At 40.0% G+C, this 20,542-nt stretch overlaps 1 protein-coding gene across 1 annotated transcript in view; it reads right to left on the bottom strand.

Annotated features, from left to right (window-relative positions):
• The window catches only part of LOC308140133 (voltage-dependent N-type calcium channel subunit alpha-1B-like), a gene marked incomplete at both ends in the record, with an annotated part of 213,483 nt that overhangs the window by 89,293 nt on the left and 103,648 nt on the right, over window positions 1-20,542 (bottom strand). Inside the window, 6 exons of the mRNA XM_080509811.1 lie at window positions 813-925; window positions 1,050-1,271; window positions 3,811-3,900; window positions 8,495-8,584; window positions 9,257-9,372; window positions 13,309-13,412. Of these exons, the coding sequence (XP_080365937.1) occupies window positions 813-925; window positions 1,050-1,271; window positions 3,811-3,900; window positions 8,495-8,584; window positions 9,257-9,372; window positions 13,309-13,412 (735 nt within the window). The remainder of the gene's footprint in view (window positions 1-812; window positions 926-1,049; window positions 1,272-3,810; window positions 3,901-8,494; window positions 8,585-9,256; window positions 9,373-13,308; window positions 13,413-20,542) is intronic.

The following is a 20,542-nucleotide window of genomic DNA, read 5'->3' as shown; positions in this document are numbered from 1 at the left end:
GCTGCATGTGGAACCTGGACTGACATGTGTGTTGACCCTCCTGAACTATGGCCGAATGTAAAACTGTTCAATGAATGAAAAGGTCCAATTCTTGGTGGATACAACCGAAGCACTTAACAGTAGAAGAAACGTCCAGCGGTGTTCAACCGTAGTCCTCGAAGGCCAGTGTCCTGTATGTTTCAGGCGTCTCCCTGCTTCAGCACACCTACATCTAATGATAGCGTCTTCAACGAACTTGGAAAAAAGTGTGTGTTGCTCATTGCAGTCAGGTGTGTCGCACCAGGAAGAGACATTAAACCTCCTCGAGGACCGGAGCGCAACACATGAGATCCAGACTTGTATTGCCAGTGACCATTACGTTGACGGTACGAGGCTGCATGAGTACTAATGTGTTAGCAGCTTGCACATCTGGAAAGGCTCCATCGAAGGTGAATGGCACATTTAGTTTTTACGCCACATCTGCAATCACCTTGACGACGTCTCCACCCAAGAAAACCTGAGTATTTTCAATGCTCACCCAGCAAAACAAGTTCAAACCGACCGGTTTCACAGTTGAAACCAAGAAAAGACCATTTGATTCACCGTATCTTTGTCTCTTAACAGAAAATGTGGACTGCAAAACAACAAGATGGATGTTCTCTTTTTGAATAAAGTGTGGGTAAACGTGTGTGTGTGTGTGTGTGTGTGTGTGTGTGTGTGTGTGTGTGTGTGTGTGTGTGTGTGTGTGTGTGTGTGTGTGTGTGTGTGTGTGTGTGTGTGTGTGTGTGTGTGTGTGTGTGTGTGTGTGTGTGTGTGTGTTACAGGTAACTCACCCCGAAATCAAAGCAGTTGAAAGAGGAGTGGAAGTAGTTCCTGGCTCCGAGGCCGTACATCTTCAAAGTCATCTCAGACAGGAATAAACCCAGAAACACAAACTCCGCCGTGTCTGGAAGGAAGAGAGAGACTTGTTACACCAAGAGCCAGTGTGTGTGTGTGTGTGTGTGTGTGTGTGTGTGTGTGTGTGTGTGTGTGTGTGTGTGTGTGTGTGTGTGTGTGTGTGTGTGTCTCACAGAGAGCAGTGGTGAGCCACTCCGGCTGGTCGTAGTGGACGATGGCCACACACAGCGTGTTGAGGCCGACCAGGCAGAGGACGATCCAGTAGAAGCTCTGGGCTTTAACCATGCGGCGGATGAAGAAGCGCATCCTCTTCTCCTTGCGTCGGAAGTACGACGAGCTGTCCAGTTTGCCGCTGCTCTTCACGCTGGCCCGGCCGAACGGAGAGCCGGGCGGAGCTGGAGGGGAGGAGGGAGGAGGTCAAACACTGTGAACCACTGTGCGCTTTTCTCACTCTTTTACCAGCCTGATGTCACGCAATTCTTGGTCAAATGACGATTTACAATACAACTGCTGACTTTTAAAAATGTTGTTCATTATGAGCTTAGATATTTATGTGAGGCCAATTCTGGAGTTTGAAAACAAAATTGTGCGTGTATCATCATCATTAAAAAAACAACAACTGAAAAACGGAAATGGAATATGGCTAGACACAGAAACAAATGGTTAAGAATTTTGTGTTTTCTAATGTAAAGTGATGGAGAACGGGATTTCTCCAGCAGATCTTTGTTCTTTTAATTGACAGATTTACATGAACCATTAAATAAGGCCCATTTTCCCCAAAACCTCATATCATACATGTCATTCCGTAAAGAGAATGAAATGTGCCATCAGGATAACTGACATTTTTTTTAATCATAATATTCAGTATTCAAAGGATCTTGTAAATTCTCATTACTGAAAGTACCCTTCATCTGATCATTATTTGATACATATTACTAAATATGATTTATATATAGATTTAAATAAGAACAAGACATTTCACCCCAGATGAAGAACTGACGAAGCTTTTCGGGTGACACGCCGAAGGTCTTTGAAACATTAAGCTGCTGCCCTCTGAGACAATAATCAGGATTCATATTGATTAGAAGGAGTCACCTTGTCACTGATTTTCTGATATATTCATTCGACGGCCTTGCTGGATGTCAATGAAGCTGGTGACAAATTCTGAGTATTGATTATTCATGTCAGGAGGCTCCGGACTTTTGAAGGACCAGCTTTGACATCAGAGGAAAGTAGAGACTCAAAGTGACAGAATTTAAAACAAACCCTGTTTATACGATGACGTTTCAAGTAAAAAAGGCATTATTTTTACATTTTTGTTTCAAAAACGTTCTACGTTTATGCAGGAATGTTTTAAAAACGATGTAAATTTCCACAGAAATGACAGAAACATTGAAAACTATGTAATTAGCATGTTGGGCCACAAGTTGGCACGGTTTAAACCACACACACATGCACACAGAGAACAATACACTATGAATGTTAACAATGGAAGTACATGGACATTCAAATGGACAATGAAGTTGGATTACTCTGACGGTGAGTGTGGACTGGGAGTCATGACACTGGAGGACATATTGTTCGTATTGTCCATCAACTGAGCCTGTGTGGAACAACAATTGACTGGCCGTGGTGCACATGTACAGCAGCCTTTCAGAAAAATTGTAACTTCCCCCGTTGAGGCAGAGTTTTAGCGTTTTCAAAAAGTTGTCCTCCCCAGTTTCCATGGAGATGGAGCATTTTCAAAAAGGCACATTTCCCCCCTGTTTTATATGGAGTGAAGACGTTTTCAAAACATTGCACTTCCGCTGGTTTCTACATAACGGAGCATTTTATAAAAGTTATGTTATTCCCCGTTTCCACGGAGCTGGAGACGCAGTTTTTTGGGGGGAAATTCCACCTTGAGAGTAATTGTCAGAAAGTTACATTTTCAACAGCTCTGAGCACCATTGTCGCGTAAATGGACACCTGAAATGCTATTAAGGTTTTACATTTTCACTTCAAAACTTAATTTAATTAGAGCCTCAGACAAAAAAATAAAGGAAAATGTTGGCCAGTTTGACATAAAACAGAATTTTCGTCAGAGCTGTGAATCCTAAGAAGATAGTTGAGGGAAGTTTTGGCCCTTAAAAAGAAGTGAGAATGAGCATAATGGACACTTTCAAAACTTTTAGTCCACTGGGCCAAAAGGCATGGAGAAGACCTTCAGTCAGAAGCAGATTTTGCACCCATGGCTGTGAAAATCAAAGCATGAAACATTTTCTTAAATGTACCTGCAGCTGCTCATTTAAAAAAAAAAAAAAAAAAAAAAAAAAAGTGTGCTTAATGTTCACGTACTGTGAAGCAGAACTCGCAGGCGTCACGTGTGAAACAAACCACATGAGAAAGACTTTTCCCCCCCAGAGCTTCACTTTATGGAAAACACTCATTCTAATTATATTGGAAGCAAATATTCTCTTTTTGATGGCAACAGAATTCTTTCAGTTACCTCGCTAATGTTAATTTGTACCTCCTGAAGGAAAGCTCTGACATGTTGTCTTTGTGAGAGACCGTGAAGTCAATTAATTTGGAAAAAGTCTGATGTGCTGCAGGTGGTTCTCCGGCCATTTCCATTTCACAGTCTAATTAGAAGACTTAATCATGTTCCCCCTCCTGGAGGTGATGGACTGTACTTGTGTCTGCGGCTTGAATCTGCTCCTATTCTATATGAAGAGCTTTAGCGGCCTGGTTGAGCTGACATGTCACAGTGATCTGATAAACGCGGGGCCGGGGAGTCACGGGACACAGTTATGTTCATTGTAGAAGACAGGCTTTTGACAGCGGCTGCTTTATTGTAAAGGTCGACTCTGTGAGGAGACAGCAGGCGAAGGTCAGAGGTGACCCGCCGGTGGCCGCAGATATAAAAAAAAAAAAAAAAAAAGATGGAAGATTTACCAACGGAGGAGATGTCTGCAAAGGGATCCTCGCCCTCCTCCGCGCCGATCAGGTCGTTTTTACCCTTCTTCACTTTGCCCCGCTTCAGCACTACGAGAGCAAGGAAAACAAGATCTATGCAAGCCCGAGGACACACTCATCTGAAGGAGCTGCACAAAATGTGGAGGAATATAAACAAAAGTCAGAGACAGACAGAAGATTTGAAACATCTCACACGACAGAGCAGCACTTTTGCTGATCGGGACAAATGGACTGAATCACACGTGGAGGAAGACATTTCACCCCTCATACAACTTCATGTTGTTCCTTTGCTAGATCATGTATTCACCCTCTATGGGTGTGTCACTCAGGGTGTGAATGAGGAATGCACCAACACTGACAGTGAGACCGGGTATCAGGTCTGATACTGGACAGGGTAATCGTACTCGTACTCGTAAAAGACCCCTGATACAAGCCGGTGAGTTTTACGTGACGAAATACACCAGCAATATCAGAGGTAGTTCACTGCAATGCATGTAATTTACATGTCATTTGCATACGGAGTGTAAATGAGACTTAATGGCATTTAATTTGTTCTCATATCAGTACACGGTATCTGCTAGTTATTCAAGGTTAGTACTCGAACTTGTACTAGTTCTTTAAATGAAATTGCTTCATCCCTTGTTAAAACCACTTAGACAAGGTGCTAAACATCTTCATCTACATGTAAACAAGGTCTCATTGACCTTGTAACAACCAATGCAATGTCATAAAGGTCAATAACAAAATACTAACACATAATGTAATAATTCTGTCCCTTTTCACTGTAAAAAAAAAAAAGCCCAAAATGTAAAAACTTGCCAATGGTGTTATAACATATTACATGATTAAAGGAGGATTTCAAAAAAAATAAACGCCTTTCAAAATGTAACAGCTGCAATATAGTGCACTCATTCTTAAATAGGGCCTCATTTATTGGAATCGAAAGTTTATTTTGTAGGTTTTGTGCAGTTTGCTTATCATAAATAGGTCAAATGGATGAGAGTCATCATATTCATTCATTCAGGATACAGACTATAAAAGACTTTCAATCGTGGTTGTGAATTTCAACTACATTATTGGAAAGGCATTATCATTGGCGTTACTGGGTTCAGAATAGAAACAAAAATGATTAAACTATTGCTCATTATTATGTTATTAGGTGACCTGCCTTAATTGCTATGAGACAAATGAGAATAAGCAGATTAACTTAATTCAATGTTTTCTTCTTTCTACTGACAACATTTAAAGTGAAAAAAACATAACCCACCAAACAAAATATATTTATGTTTTTATGATTTCTTTCTAAATTGTTTCCTTTTCAGCTCAACCTGCGTCCTTTTCATGATTTTGTACTTTTTTCACGAGACAAGAAAAGCAGGAAGCCTGTGCGTGCGTGCGTGCGTGCTATGAATGGTAGGCATCAATCATGTTTTTCATTTGGAGATTTTGTGCTTCCTGCTTGAAGCCTTGGAAGGCAGAACTGGCGGCTCTAAATGAATGTGATGGTCACATGACCCAGCCCTCATCCACTGCCCCCATCTTCAACCCAGTGCATCTGCAGCCTGGTGCATCTGCAGACCCCAACATTCACCACCAAAATGTTGGCTCCTCCACCCACCCAATGCATTCAAAATTAACCCTTGAAAACACACAGATTCTAAATGTAGACAAAACAGATGCTTACATTGTATGCACTGATATTATTATTACTATTATTATTATTATTATTTTGCTTCTCTGTTGCTTACTTTACCCAGACTCAAAGTATTTTTTTTTTGTTTAATCTCTACCTCTTTATTTATTTATAAGTTAGCACACACACAGATCATTCTGATTGTGTTTTTCTTTCCTGGTTGTTGGTGCAACTACTCCTTCTTCCACGTTTTTCAGTCGTCCTAAAACAGCTGTGAAAAGTGATCCGAAAATGTTAGATCTCAGGATCATCATGTCAGACTGACCTCTAACACTGTCATCTTGACAAAGCATGACAGTTCTGCTTTAAAACGTGTGTATATTAACGTGTGTGTTGTTTATTTGCTTATTAAATGTGTCAATGAGACATTTTAACCTGATATCTAAACCTTGTGATTTCTGATTAAGATGTTGTTACAAATCATATATATAGCAGGTAACTGTGTAATTGTTTTTTATTTACTTTTGTTTCCTCAAAAAGTCTTAGAAAGAGTTAAAGCTTTCCATTTTTCACGACTTCAGCGATTATCATATAAACCGGCCCGCAAGAGGCTCCGATCCGGCCGAACAAGTTGTAAACAGTTCAAGGAAAAAACTTTTTTAAGAGAAGCAGTCACAACAACACTGAGACCCGAGGTGAGATGTCAGTGATGCTGCCATAAAAGATAACTACCTCATTGCTATCCAACGAGCCTCAAATCCTCGAAAAGAAGAAGAAGAAGAAAAAGAAGAGAAAAAGTAAAAGTAGAAAAAAAGAACAAAAATTTAAAAAAAGCTAGCCTTGAAGTCATACCGTCAGGGTGAGTTTTCAAAAACACCTATAATGTAACAGCTATAGAAGAAGTTTTTTGGACAGTTCAATTTATTTTACATCAGTAGGTTTCATCAAAATTGGCTTTATCTTGAAATTATAGTCATTTTCCATAGTAATTGTTTGGTTTTTGTGAAAATATTGACATTTCTATCAAGTATACTCTGCGCCACAACAAAGAAAAACATAAAAGTTTAAATTAAAAGGTTATTATGGCATTATTTTACCGGTCGAGGCCACTAAAATGTGTTTGACATCTCTGCTGTTGAAGGTATATTTTTTTTATTTTCTTCCTGTTTTCGAGGCGCATGAGAAGATATTTTCGGGTAAAAATCATTAAAGTAACTTTAGACATGTCAGAATAGATAAGATTCAAAAGTCTTGATTTCTTTTTTTTCTCCTTTACAAATACCAAATTGATTAGTTTGTCTGAAATATTCTGTTTCAAAAACCATTACCAGGCTCATTGTAGAACTAAGCCTTTTAAAATCACCTCTACAGACGAGGGTGACAGTGATTGACACTTTACTCGGCTGGTCTTACCTGCCATTCATTCTGACGACGGCCAAATACATATTTTCCGCTCTAACGACATTAGAGTGGTTTTTCTCAAACGTTTTAATCCTCCATTTGTAACTAATTGATAAAATACAACCTCTGGCACCGCCGCCGTTTCACTGGCATCCTCGGCGTGGACGTGTGAATTTACTATAACAAATCCAATCAGGCTGTGGCTGTACATCATACTAATTAACCCTTTACACCAGACCTGAGGCAAGATGGGGAGGAAGAGACAGAGAGAAAGGGAGCGATGAAGTGCACTCTGAGCAGGAAGCTGAAGAGTACAGAGAAGAAACCCTCATTAAAAACCCAGAATGTTGATTATATGATTGATTGCATATGGTTTGATTGTGATTATGGAGTATAATTGTGAGGCTTAAGCACAAGAAGACACAACCTTATAAGACACATTCCATACTCCATATTAAGGTTTTTGAAATAAATTCATTTGTTGTTGTTTTTTTTCTCCGTTTTTCTTTTCATACCACATTTATAAAATTATATCATCAATGGCAGGGTTGTCAAACACATTACTGTTCAGGGGTCACATTCAGCCCAATTCTATGTTGAGTGAGCCGGGCCATTAGAATAGTGCCATAATGAGTGTTTCTTTGTTGTGGCAGCGATTATAAGTGAGGAAGATGTCTATTTTTTTTTTTGCAAAACAAAACAATTACTATGTTAAATGACTCCAATTGCAACATGAAGCCTTATATTGAAACCTTCTGTTGCAAAATACAGTCAAAATAAAAACACAGTCTCCAGTTGCTGTTGCATTATGGGTCTTTTTACAAACTCACCCAGACAGCATGGCTTTGAGGCTAATGCCAGTTTGCCAGCGGTCATGGCAGCATCACCGATATCTCAGCTCGGGTCTCAGTGTTTTGTTGTGTCCGGTTCATACATGTGCCTCACAAATAAATTAAAAAATATATATAAATACATAAACTTTTCAGTGTGTGCACTATGGGCACTATAGTAATAAAATCAGAGATCATAATAATGCAACTTTTAGACCCAGGAATAAAGAGCCGGTGCACAATAACAGATCCTCACGTACATGAATGTTCCAAGTGGAAACTCTGAGCACAGGAAGCATTAAAAGAGAGAATAAGTCTGATTTAAAGGAGCAGTTCAGTGTGTTTTTCTGAGGAGGCAGAGGGATTCGCCTTCCAGCACCTCGGGAGCTCATTAATTCGTGTCTGGAGTGTCTTGTCAGGTTGAATCTGCACTGAAACTAAACTGCAAAAAATGACAAGTTTGCAGTGCTACACGCCAGACTGTTTTCTGGCGGGTGCATCGAGTTCCTGGAAGCCTGTCTGCACCAAAAGGCTGCCAGACATCTTGTTGGTTTTTTTCAAATATTTCGGCTTTTCTTTCAGAAACGGAATTCCTGTGGGATGGGTCGGGTCTGCACGTCCACAGAGGGGTAAAGAGAGCCATCACAATCATGGCGGATGGTTTTCAATTGAATAATACGTAGCGCTATGACACTCTGCACAAGTTCCTCTTTAAATAGAAGCACTGAGGCGTAGCTCTCCGTGGCCGCTTTACTAACAGCTTCCCGTAGCGATCAAGCAGCAGATACTCGGTTTTCACCTGGAAGGTTTTGTTTCCTCTTGTACCAGGCACCATCCAGCGGGGACTTCTCCTCTGCGATCTCGTCCTCCTCCTCCAGCAACACCTCCTCTGCAGAAGAAAGGCAAGTTGGAAAGTTGGAGAAATAAGAAAAGATGGTTTTTAAACTAATAAAGTGTCTGAAACTCGACATGAAAGTATAAAACTGAAAAAATGAAATACGTCTGAAACCAGCAAAAGAAACATTCTGAAACTAAGAAAGTCAGGGGAAAAGAAAACATGGTCTGAAACTAACAGAGTCTCAAACTTGACAAAACACAGTCTGAAACTAGAGAGGACAGTGTGAACAGAACAAGCTTGACAGTGGCAAATACATCTTAAATTTGCAAGGAGGACTTTGAACAGTGTTCCTCCATAAATACCATAAACTGTAGATAGATATACATAGAAACAAATGGTTCAAACTTTTAGAACTAATTATTTCAGTCTTATTCACATTGAACACATTTTATAATGCAATAAAATTCTTACACTATTTTCCCTGCGCCATAATGTAGTATTAAAAACTGTTTCCGTTGTGGGCTCAGTATCTTGGTACATTATCGGCCATTTTGGGTTTTATTACATTATACAGTATTTTATAATAATTTGGGTCGTTGTTACATTTTGGGTGTTTGTTACATATCGGGCTCCAACAAGCCTGCAAGTCGCAAAAAAGCTTAATAACACTCAGTGTTCATATGGGAGTTTCACATTCTGAGACAAGCAGCGACATTGTCCCACCTGCTTTGCAGATCCACTCCAGGTAGCCGGTGAGTTCCCGCTCGATCTGCTGCTGTCGGCGCAGCTTCAGGAACTCCTGCCTCTTCTCCACGCGCTCTCTCTCTTTGGCAAATTCTCTGTCCAGACAAAGCAACAACAACAACAACAACAAAGAAAAGCCTACATTAGCATGACGTCACATGACTTGTATGAGTCCTCTGTCTCACACGTGGAGAGACTTTATTCTACATTCACAGCCGCAAACAGGAAACACTGAATCTCAGGCTCCAACGTCATCGGAGGGATTATTAATGCTGCAGCTGAGATGACAGCTGCAGCTTCATTCTTCACACTCGAAAACAGTTTGCCGAGAACAAAGCCTGTGTCCTGTTCTGGCATGACAGATGTCAAATATATATTTAAATCTATAGAATAAATATAGATTCAGATTGTAATTCAAGAGGTCAGTCATTGTTCTCAGTGAGAACAGACCCAGTGCTCCAGATTTTACATTTAGAATACGCTGTTTTATTCCAAAATGATATAATCCACAACTTCAGGCTAAGAGTTTCCCTGAATTGTGAGAGATTTAATTAGATTTTATGAGTGTAGAATTGCCAGAAAACTAGAAAGTATTGAAAGCGTCTGGATCTTTAACAAGATAACGTCACCTTTCAATATCTGGAAGATTTTCAATGATAGAACTGTGAAGTTCATGTTGCAAATATGTCTTTCCTTGATAGTACTTTATCTCTTTGAGGCCATCATGAAAATTAATGTTTTGGCTCAATTTCTATGTATTTTGGTAATTTCTGACGTTTTTAGATCATAGCTGGTCTCGGAGTCATTGTAAGGACAAATACGTCAGATCCAGAGAGGTGACAAGATAAGAAAATATAGTGTTTATTTGTCAATGGGGCTCATATGCAATAGCGAGGACCAAATGCTAGAAAAGTACGACATTTTATTTATGACAGAGAAACATTTTTAACCACATGATGAACTATAAAAACAAAACACATCATCAAAAGCCAAGACTGAAAATGTTTGAAACCAGTGCAACTTACATTTTTATAGTAGGTCAAATTAAAATGTAACTCACACAAGAGCTAATCCCAACAGAAGTATTTGATGAGACAAGAGAAGTTAAATGCAGAAATTTGGACTAAAATCAGAGAGAAACTTCACACCTCTTTCTGATGTTATTAAAGCTTTGAATACCAACGACCTCTGGCTCAGGCCCTGTTATCACATTTTCAAGTGATTACAGTAATAACAATCCAACTTGGTCGTCTGTCCATACGAGTATCAGTGTACTTCCATTGTTTATGTTTATATCGTATTGTTCTCCGTATGTGCGTCGTTTCATTGCAAAACAAACAACATCTACAAGTGGCCCAACATGAAAACTGCATTGTTCTTTGCGTTTCTGCCGTTTCCATCTAAACAGACATCCTTTTCAAAATCTTGTCATGTAAACAAGGTCTAAGACTGATGTTGGGTTGGATCCTGGATCGACTAAAAATGGTATTACAGCAGTAAAGGGGATATAGGTTTGAAGGCTTCAAACAAGAATATGACTTATTACAACTTTGAAGCAAACCTGAATCACCATGCAAATGCTATTTTCCAACATGAATACAGTGCATGTGGTTGGCCAGTGGTCAATGAGCCAAGTGAGATGTAAAAGAAGCCACAACAACCTCACGACAGTGGGCGTTATGAGAGCTGACATTGACCTTTAAGCTGGGCCAACAACATTCAGAACAAGTCAATCCATGTGCAGTAAACTACATACAAAAAGTGCGGAAAATGTGATTGTTGTGAATTGTTCCAGTTTTATACACAGCTATTTGGTAATACTTTTAACACTGAACAATAATGTTTTTCTCCTTTTAAATGGTGACACACACCAGTTGCCCATTTGTACTTGGTCTATGTAGATCAGTCCAGATCCACATCCAGATCAGTCAAAAACCTTGGAGCAAACCCCACCCAAGCTCAAGACACTGAAAATAATTGTCCTGTGGGTGTCTGATCTGGGATGGCCTTGCAAAATGTCATAATAACAAACATTCATGGCAATTTAGCAGTTATAAAGTAACTGTTCTCATTCATTATTCCACTGAGATTTCCGTTGTTTGAGGAGGACTAGGGGATATAAAACAGTGAGACCCAGAACTTAACAGATGGCAGTGATGCTCGGAAGTGAGAAATCAGTGTTGGCAGTAAAAGTTACCAACCTTATTGCTAGTGGAATTGAATTAGCATCAAACCCATTCTTGGAAAAAAAAATAACCATGCTTCCCACGACCATTTTAATTGTAATCCGGCTGGATTTGTCCTCTAAATACCAAGTTTCACACTCCTGGTCGAAAACAACAGCAACGATCAGTTGCTTTGCATTGGTGGAGGAGACATTTTCACGGGCTCAGCCCAAATAGTTAGTTTAGCTGCTCATGCACCTTTCCTTCAAATGTGCCACTTTAAAGGAAAATAAACAAACTGCATATTAATTTAATGACGAGCCGGCTGATCTGTATCCTCACGGTAGATACTATGACTCCATCAACCTTTGACCAACACCAAATGACTACCAATGAAAGTTATAAGACAAACAGGAGACGTTTCTTTTCTTTCTTGTGAATAACTAATGTCAGCTTAATGACATTGTAAGAAAATGATGTCCCATTGACACAACAAAATTTTGAGTGACACATCATTTTTGCTTTTTCATTTCAGAAAACATTTACCAGGCAGTGTTTTGAAAGCAATGCATTTAGCAAGCCAGGCCAAAGGTTGGTGCTGTGGGTTGCTTTTGTTTTGAAAACAGACAAACAGACACAGACACGTGCATGTAGAGAAAGATACACTTTAAACATTAACAATGGGAGAACACAAACCTTCGTATGGACAGACGACCAAGTTGGATTGTATTTACTGTGACTCAACAATAAAACCACCAAGTCCCAGGAGAATAAGGACACTCTGGAGGAAACATTGTTCTTATTCCATCTATTGAGCATGTGCAGAAGAACTATTTAGTCCAGCTCTGGTGAACAGAGGCATTTCAGAACAGCTGTGTCTTCTCGTGCTTTTGAAAAGTTTCATATTGAGAGCTTTATCAAAAAGTTGTGTTTTCAGTGTCTCTAAGCACAGTTGTCATGGAAACAGAAACAAGAAATATTTTCGTCGAGTAAACGAGGCCTGAATAAATATTAACAGTAAAAATGTTCATCATCATGATGCGCAGGTGTTTGCTCCGGTTCAATCAAGGGGGAACCACACAGAGAATACCCCCTTTTATTTTTAGGAACAGTCTGATCGCTCCCCCCTCGGGAGAGGGCTTCCCTGCAGACTGATGATCGTGTGTCTGCTTTCATCCGGTGAATCACAGCAGGTGAGACGAGGCTCTTTGTGGCCGCGGACACAATGAGATATGAAGAACCGGAGCACAGAGGACGGGGATGATTAAAGCCGCTGAGGGCAGCCTTTTCACGGCACGGCGAGATAAACAATGAGGCTCGCACATGAAAAAGTAGAAGCACTCAATGATACGAGGGGAGAGGTTAATAATCTTTCAATTTGCGCAAGTCGCACTCAATTCAACAATTTCCCTTCAGCTTTATTGTCTCCTATAGCTAATAAAGTGGCAGGATAGTGTCATGAAACTGTGAGCTCATACAAGCTCGGAGTTGCTAAAGGAAGAAAAATACATTAATGATAGTTTGAATCCTCTAATCCGAAATGCTTTGAGCTTCTCCTCCTTTAGAGGTTGTCCACTGAAATTTATATATATATTTTTCTTTTTCTAAAAGGAGGCACTTCCCCTTTTAAACATGCCCTCATTAACCCAGAACAAGCTGTGTTTACGATGTGTTGTACAGTAAACAAGGTTTTCATGCACTGCAAGGAAAAGCTTCCAGGAAGTAGAAAGAGAAATGTAAATTAGCTGCTAAAAACTTTAATTTTCAGCTTGTTTATGATCAAAGTCAAATCTTTAGTGAGCGTAAAAGATGCTACATTAGCATTATAATTAGCGGCGGTTGCATTCATTATCCAGTGTGACTTACCCCGACAGGACACCGAGCACCAGGTTGAGCATGAAGAACGAGCCGATGATGATGAGGGGGATGAAGTAGAGCCAGTTCCAGGTGTTTCCCACAACATCATTGGTCTACACACACACACAAACATAAACACACACACACACAAACACCAAGATATAATCAATCACTCTGCATGGCAATGCAAGATGCAGAGTCTAAATCTATGCTATAAATTAGATTGTAATAAGTTTGGGCCTCCAGAGACATTTTCAATGTTTATGAAGAATTAAAATATGAGGAGATGAGATGCACCTTGTCATTGAGCATCAAATTTCCCCCTTTTAAAAAGCAATATAAACAAGGATGCAGTGATACTATTTTCTTAAAGACCGAGTACAAGTAAGAGTGCTTCAATTCCTCAGAATCGTTTGCAAAATTTGTAGACGATTCCCCTATCGATTCCAGTGGTCACGAATGACGTCACCTTGCACGCAGCCATCAGGAAACTTGGCGCGCAAGTGGCACAAACGCTCCAAAAGTTTGGCTAATTTTCACAAGAAAGGATGACAACAGGACTTCTTGTGGATATTTCATCAAAGGGAGGAAATCCGACCAACACTCAGAAACATTTGCACACATAGCAGCAATAACTTGAAATGAATGTCGCATTTTCGATCCACTCCGGAATGAATCTACGTTTGCACGAATTGGAAATGCAAAAATCTTATCGATTCCCAACATCAAAGTAAGAGTATGAATATGCGAACTAACTTTTAGCTCCCTGCCGAAATCGAACACTGAAACGAGTACTGATTGAATTCTATTAATCCTAATTCACAATCCAAAGGCAAACGATGTGTGAAGGTTATGCATTGCAATGAACCTCCTCTGAGTCGATGATACGCACACCTCCAACAGCCTCAAGGCTCCAGTGCGCATAAAGTACTGAATAGCATCTATCTACACACTGCTCTATAGGTACTGGAGACCGAGGTCGCTGTGCACCGTCACACGTTCCAGCTCGATATTTGTGTTGCATGTAGTGCTGCTGGCATGTGAGCCCTGGAACTCTTTAGCATGTAGCATGTACAAATGTAGCATGTACAAATGAGCGCCATCAGGCTAACTCTGTGTAACCGCGAGCATCGCTCATCATATCTTGTCTACCTGCTGCCGACATACCCAATACTGGTATCGGTGTGTCCAAAAATACAACGTATGTCAGGGAATGCAGTAATTTCAGAAACAAATGAGTGAATGCTGTTCGTTTTTAAATGAACTCTGAGTCAGTCTTCCTGATTTTTTTCTCTAGTGAAAAGTATTTTATTTGGCTAAGGAATAACTTTTGACAACTTGCCTCATTAAGAAAATGAAAAAAAAAAAAGCCATTTAAAATGTCTTTGTGTCATCTGAGGGACTTTTCCAAAATACAACTGATGTGGCTCAGCGTCCTCTATCACTGCGAAACAGAAACATGGATTTCAAATGAATTATTTCCACATAAAGAGGTGTGACGAGTTAGTTCCTTCAGTATAAACTGTTTTTAGTACATGAACACAGGCTCACACACACATTGCATTTCACTGGCCAGCTTCCAGCAATGTGGACTGAAGTACACCACTCACCACAGACTGTGGACACCCCAACATTATGGCCTGCTGCAACTGCTGAAGCAAAACTGTAGGCAGGAGTCTGGTACTGGAACAAAACCCTCCCATCCCAAAGTCTACAGTATCTTCTCCACAACATGAGTTTCCTTACAATGGAGTTTCACAGGTGAGTAATGTAACAAAACAGCAATATCAGGAGTAGAAAGTAGTCCATTTCTGTGCATGAGTGTAAGTTCATGGCTTCAATTGCATCCACCAGTTCCCAGTCTGTGGTTTGTTACCCTCTTGGGAGATGCTCGAAATCCCAATGGAGATCTGAGGGTTTGGCTGACCTGCAGTCAACCAGTTTATAAAGAACCCAAGAACAAGGCCTATTTTACATGACAATGTTTCTAATACATTGTTTTGTATTGTTTTTGCATTTTCAAATCAGCAAAGTTTCTAATAGATTCTCCGTTTAACCATAAATGGCAGAAATGCTGAAAGCTATGTAGTTAGTGAGCTGGGCATTGAGTTGACTTTTTTTTTTTTCCCAATAAAACCACACACATGGGCACAGTCGCACATACATTATAAACAGTACCAATAGTGAGAACACGGACATTCATATGGACAGACGATCAAGTTGGATTGTTATTATGGTGACTGTCAACAATAAAACCACCAAGTCCCAGGAGAATAAGGACTGGGAGTCGTGAGCTATTTATTACGGCTGTGGTGCACATGCTCTGGAGCAGCCTTTCAGAAAAAGTTCTATTTTCCCCTGTTTCCACAGAGGCAAAGTCGACGTGTTTACAAAAGGTTCCACGTTGGAAGCTGGTTAAAAAATATTGCGTTTTACTGGAAAGCAGAAGAAAACCTCATGATTGAAAGTAGGAGTACAAACCATCTTTCCACTCCCTTGTCCTCAAGTAATGATGGTGGTCTTTCAACTGTAATGTGCTTGGCCAAAACGTCTCCTGCATTCATCATTGTCTGATGCAGCAACCAAATGTCAAACTATAACCATGTCAAAGTTTTGTCGCTTTCATGAAATTCTTGTTTTTCTTCCCACATAAGAGCACTTCAGTTAGTGAAGAGAACTTTCTTAGACTTAAAAATGAAATAATACTTGTAGGCCCCCGTTTCCACGACAACGGTGCACAGAGCCACTGAAAATGTAACTTTTTTGAAAATGGCACCGTGGAAATGGGGGAAAATGCAACTTTTTGGAAATACCGCTACTGCGCCTGCACACCACAGCTGTAATAAACAGTTCTTGTGCAAACGAATGAGTAGATGAACAATGTTTGCCTCCGGAGGGTCATGGCTCCCAGTCCATGCCATGTTCCAATGTCCATTGTTGATGTTTGATGTGTATTGTGTGTGTGTGTACGTGCGTGCGTGCGTGCATGTGTGTGTGTGTGTGTGTGTTTAGGGGGGGCAGACCGGTGGATTGAGGGGCTGTGAGAAGCGTAGCGACTTTTTGCAGAGTAGCTGCCAGACGTTGGCTGTAATTGTGACGGGAGGTTCGGGGCGGCTGAATCAGCAGACTGGAGAGCCACATTATGCACCCCAGAAAGTGAGACGAACGCGCACAAGTGCACAGCAGCGTGCACAGCAGCGTGCACCTTCGCTCGCTAACTCTCGGCTGTCGGAGGGGCGGCCGGCAACAGCCGGGATAAACAGCTGACATCAGCTTCGCTGTTTCACTTGGCAACATTTCTCCTGTGTTTCCAGCATTTCATCACCGTCTCGTCATGTCATCGCTCAATCTTCACGTCTTTCACTGATTCTTCACTCCCCCCCGCTCTCTCTCCACCTCTGTTAAATCTTCTCAGTATGAATGCTACGTCTCCTCTACATCTTTATTAAATTCAGTTCAGTGAACCTGAAGGTAATCGCTGGACATTTTCCCCAAAACACTTCTCTCATTCTGGACAGAGATCTGAGTGCATTAAGTGAGACATTTGAGCTCATAACCAAACAGACATGTTAGAATAGAATGACTTGGATGGTTTGAGTGCATTTGGCCATGTTCAAAACTGATGTTGAAACTTTACAGCGAGGCTCCTAATTCTTCATCTTTATATTGAGGCGGCAGCAACAAAAAAAGCATCTCTTTCTCCCACAGAGAGCCAGGAGAGCATGTATGTTAGAGCATCACAGTGGCTGGTTTTGAAAACAATTGAAAAGGTTTTTTAAAAGATGAACAACCAGCAAGATAAAGTTAACTGGCATTTTTGTACTAATGAACTATATATATTCAGTTTTTTGGAAGAAGCCAAACTTCTGAATCTCTTCTGCTTGACCCATAGGTACAATTAATAATTTGCACATTGTTTTCAGCTCTTTCCAAGCTCAGATTTTTGTATTTGTGCTCAAAATTAAGATAAATGCAGTCTTCTTTTCTCAGCGTTTGTTGATTTCTTCAGCCGACAGCTCGGACAGATGCACCGAGTTGAGTTACGCTTGAGTAAATGTTTTGAGAACCTGAAGCGGCGCACAGAGTCGGTGCTGGAAGCTGACAAGAAGCAGGATTTTTGTCCAGTTTAAAGAGCTGAACAAGCAACTATGCGCACAGTGTGAGGAGATATTCAGGAGACTACGTTCAAAAAAAAGAAAAGAAAAGAAAATGCAGTGTATGGAATTATTTTTGAATCGTCTCCCAAAACAAACGAGATGGAAAATGATGACGGAGTCATTTCTGCACATTGATTTTCAATATATGCCTCTTGTAAATTTCCATTTTTTTTCTCTTGTCACATGAATATTGTTGCTAAGAGGACCTGCATCCATACGTCCACTCTACTTTACAAAGGTAAAGGAAATCTTGCTAGATTGGTTCATAATATAGTAAATTGGCTCACTCGTGGCTGGATTGTGTGTTTAATTATCACAAGAAATACATGAAAGCAACCAAGAATGTTGATATGCAGCATCTATTTCCTGCAGGGAATAGAATCCTGCAAAAAAAACACAAAATAAATGAAAGGAGAAAAGAGAAGACTTGCTGTATGACCACAGGGCATCATGGAAGGACATCCATCACTTCAGTTTATCATATGTGGCATCAGGATGGAAGGTGTGATTCAGTATTCTATATAACAAACAGCCTCCGGCTGCACATCTGTGCTTCAATCTCCATTTAATTTATATATTGGGGCTGAGAACAGGCTGAACTGATAAGACTTGTGATTTTCTGCCAGTAAGTGTGTATCCTCAATTAAATGAATCTCAATTTCCTAAACAATTTTAACAATCCCTCACAGACATGCTGTGGTTTCTAAAGAATGCTCTGAACGTTCAACCCCCATTTCAAAAGATCTGGAAGAAAATCTTTCTTTCTTCTTTTAAACTTGAGAAAAATAAGCCAATTCTGAAAGTGACGTGTTGACAAGAGCCTGACAAAGTTTGTAAGAAAACAACAAACACCTGCTGTAACATTTCACAGCCAATTACATTATTTAACAACAGCTCAGTGAGACGTGTACGTCGACCAAGAGCTAAAATCTATTATCAGGAGTTAAAGACTATTTATAAAGACTTTACTGATGTTTCAAAAACAGTGATGCCTTTTATGACCTGTGATTTCCAACAGGTCAGCCACCAGCAATATGTTTTAACGTGCAATAGAGTAAGAGGAATCCAGCATCAAACCACTAAAAACCACCACTCAGCATGAGAAATGTGTGTGTAATGTGAGTACTGTGGTGGACTGTAATAATGACGCATGTATAATATATGTGCTGTATGAGTCACTTTTTATGCATAAGCTGATCAGTGTATTGCACTTTCAGTAGAGTGTGTACGGGCTATGCAAGGCTGAAACTAAACTGCATGTGCATGAAAATAAATACAGGGCATATGGCAAACTGAAGCCACGGGCTACACTCATTTAGTTCATTATAAAACTGCTGAACTATGTACTATGTTGCCTCTAGCCAGTCTCTCCAAATTACACCATATGTTGCTTTAGTATAATGTGAAGAAAACAAATATTAGAGGAACATCTAGTTATGGGAGATACATGGAAAATGCTTATTAATACAAATTATTTAAAGGAAACACAGCACTCATAAAGACACCATATTTGATTATTTAGAGCTTCATCATTCAAATTTAGCAAACAAAGTTGTTCCTGTAAACTTATAAAAACCTCAAAGCATTCATCTTCAAATCGATTCAAAAGAACAAGCAAAACAGAAAAGCAAACGTAAGAAAGGCTGAGAAAACACCATCAGTTTCTCTAATGGAACTATTGATTGTTGACAAACCGAGGCAGAAATTCAGTGGCTGGCAGGGACCAAGCTCACATTTTAACACACTTTCTGAACGACCAAAATGAGTCCATGTCAACCTCAAAGTTCCATGTCTACGAACCCTTTATGATTTAAAGCCAAAGCACAGATTGTGGTCCATTATTATTCTAAATGATGTACAAATATCTCAGTTTATCTGTATCAATTGTGTGTCCGATCAAAGAAGAACCAACCAAGCATGGATTGACTTCAGTGTTCAGCAAAGCCACCAAATAAAATAACATGTTAGTGTAGATTAACTCCATCATACAGTGGAATGCCTTGCTTCAGTACGTCAGTACTTACGTTAACATTCACCCATTCACCCATTCACACACAGAAACACACCCCAAACAGCTGCCATGCAAGGTGTTAGCACACCACTGGCAGCAACTTGTCTTGCTCAAGTGTCATGGCAAATTGTCGTCTGCTGTCTTGGAATAAAGAGTGTGTCAAACCTTTGGTCTTTGGAGTGTTTTATTATTATTGAAGCTTCAAAGCACAAAACCATACAGAGAATGGTAAGCCGTTGCACCCGCAAATCTCGTCTACTTTTGCAAAGTAAGAGAGCAGAGAAGTGTGGGTTGGATACACTCACTGAGTTTTGTAATGAACAACAACAGATAGATCCGCTTGACATTCCCCCAAACCGGAATTCCGTTCCAACCAGATAAGGCTTCCCTGGTTTATTGTTAAGCCAGGGTGAGAAAAACATTTGTGCATATTTCAGGATACAAAGCAGTTTCATAAAGGCTGCTTGTCTGAGTAATTTTCCACTGCACTATGTGACATAAGAGAACTTCAAATCCATCATAACTTTGTATAAGCACATCGATAAATAACCAAATATAAGTTCAACACTCCCACGTATTCTGAGAAAAAAATCTAATCTTTAACCTTGTTTGTATTATCCCGTCATTTGAGTTTTATGACCACCAAGTGTCGCACTTCTGCATTTTCACCCCCCCCCCCAAAAAAAAAATCAAGGTGGAGTTTGAATGCTTTCTATCTTACCTGAGGACTTTCTCCAGGTCCTCAATCTTTCTCCTACATTTCTAAACTGGTCAAGCTAAATTCTGACAGATTTTAGTTGTAATTTCGATGAAAGAGTTGATTTTTCTTTAATCAATATAGCAAATGCTTCAGTCGTCCATCAAAACTGTCAGTGGACAAGGAAGAGATGTAAAAATTACGTGACATGCAATTCGTTTGATTACTGACCTTGTTTTCTTGTTACGTCTTTAAACGAAAAACGGAAAACTTCTGCTGCGTTTTGTGTGTCTGTTTACGCGACAACGATGCTCTGGGTCACTGAAAATCCACATTTTTGAAAATGGCTGCCAAAGGGGAAACTTTTGGAAAATGCCT

Source organism: Blennius ocellaris (assembly GCF_963422515.1).
Source record: "Blennius ocellaris genome assembly, chromosome: 15".
In the NCBI taxonomy this organism is placed as follows: Eukaryota; Metazoa; Chordata; class Actinopteri; order Blenniiformes; family Blenniidae; genus Blennius; species Blennius ocellaris.
Note: the sequence above shows the minus strand (reverse complement) of the source record. Positions and strands in the feature narration are given on the sequence as shown.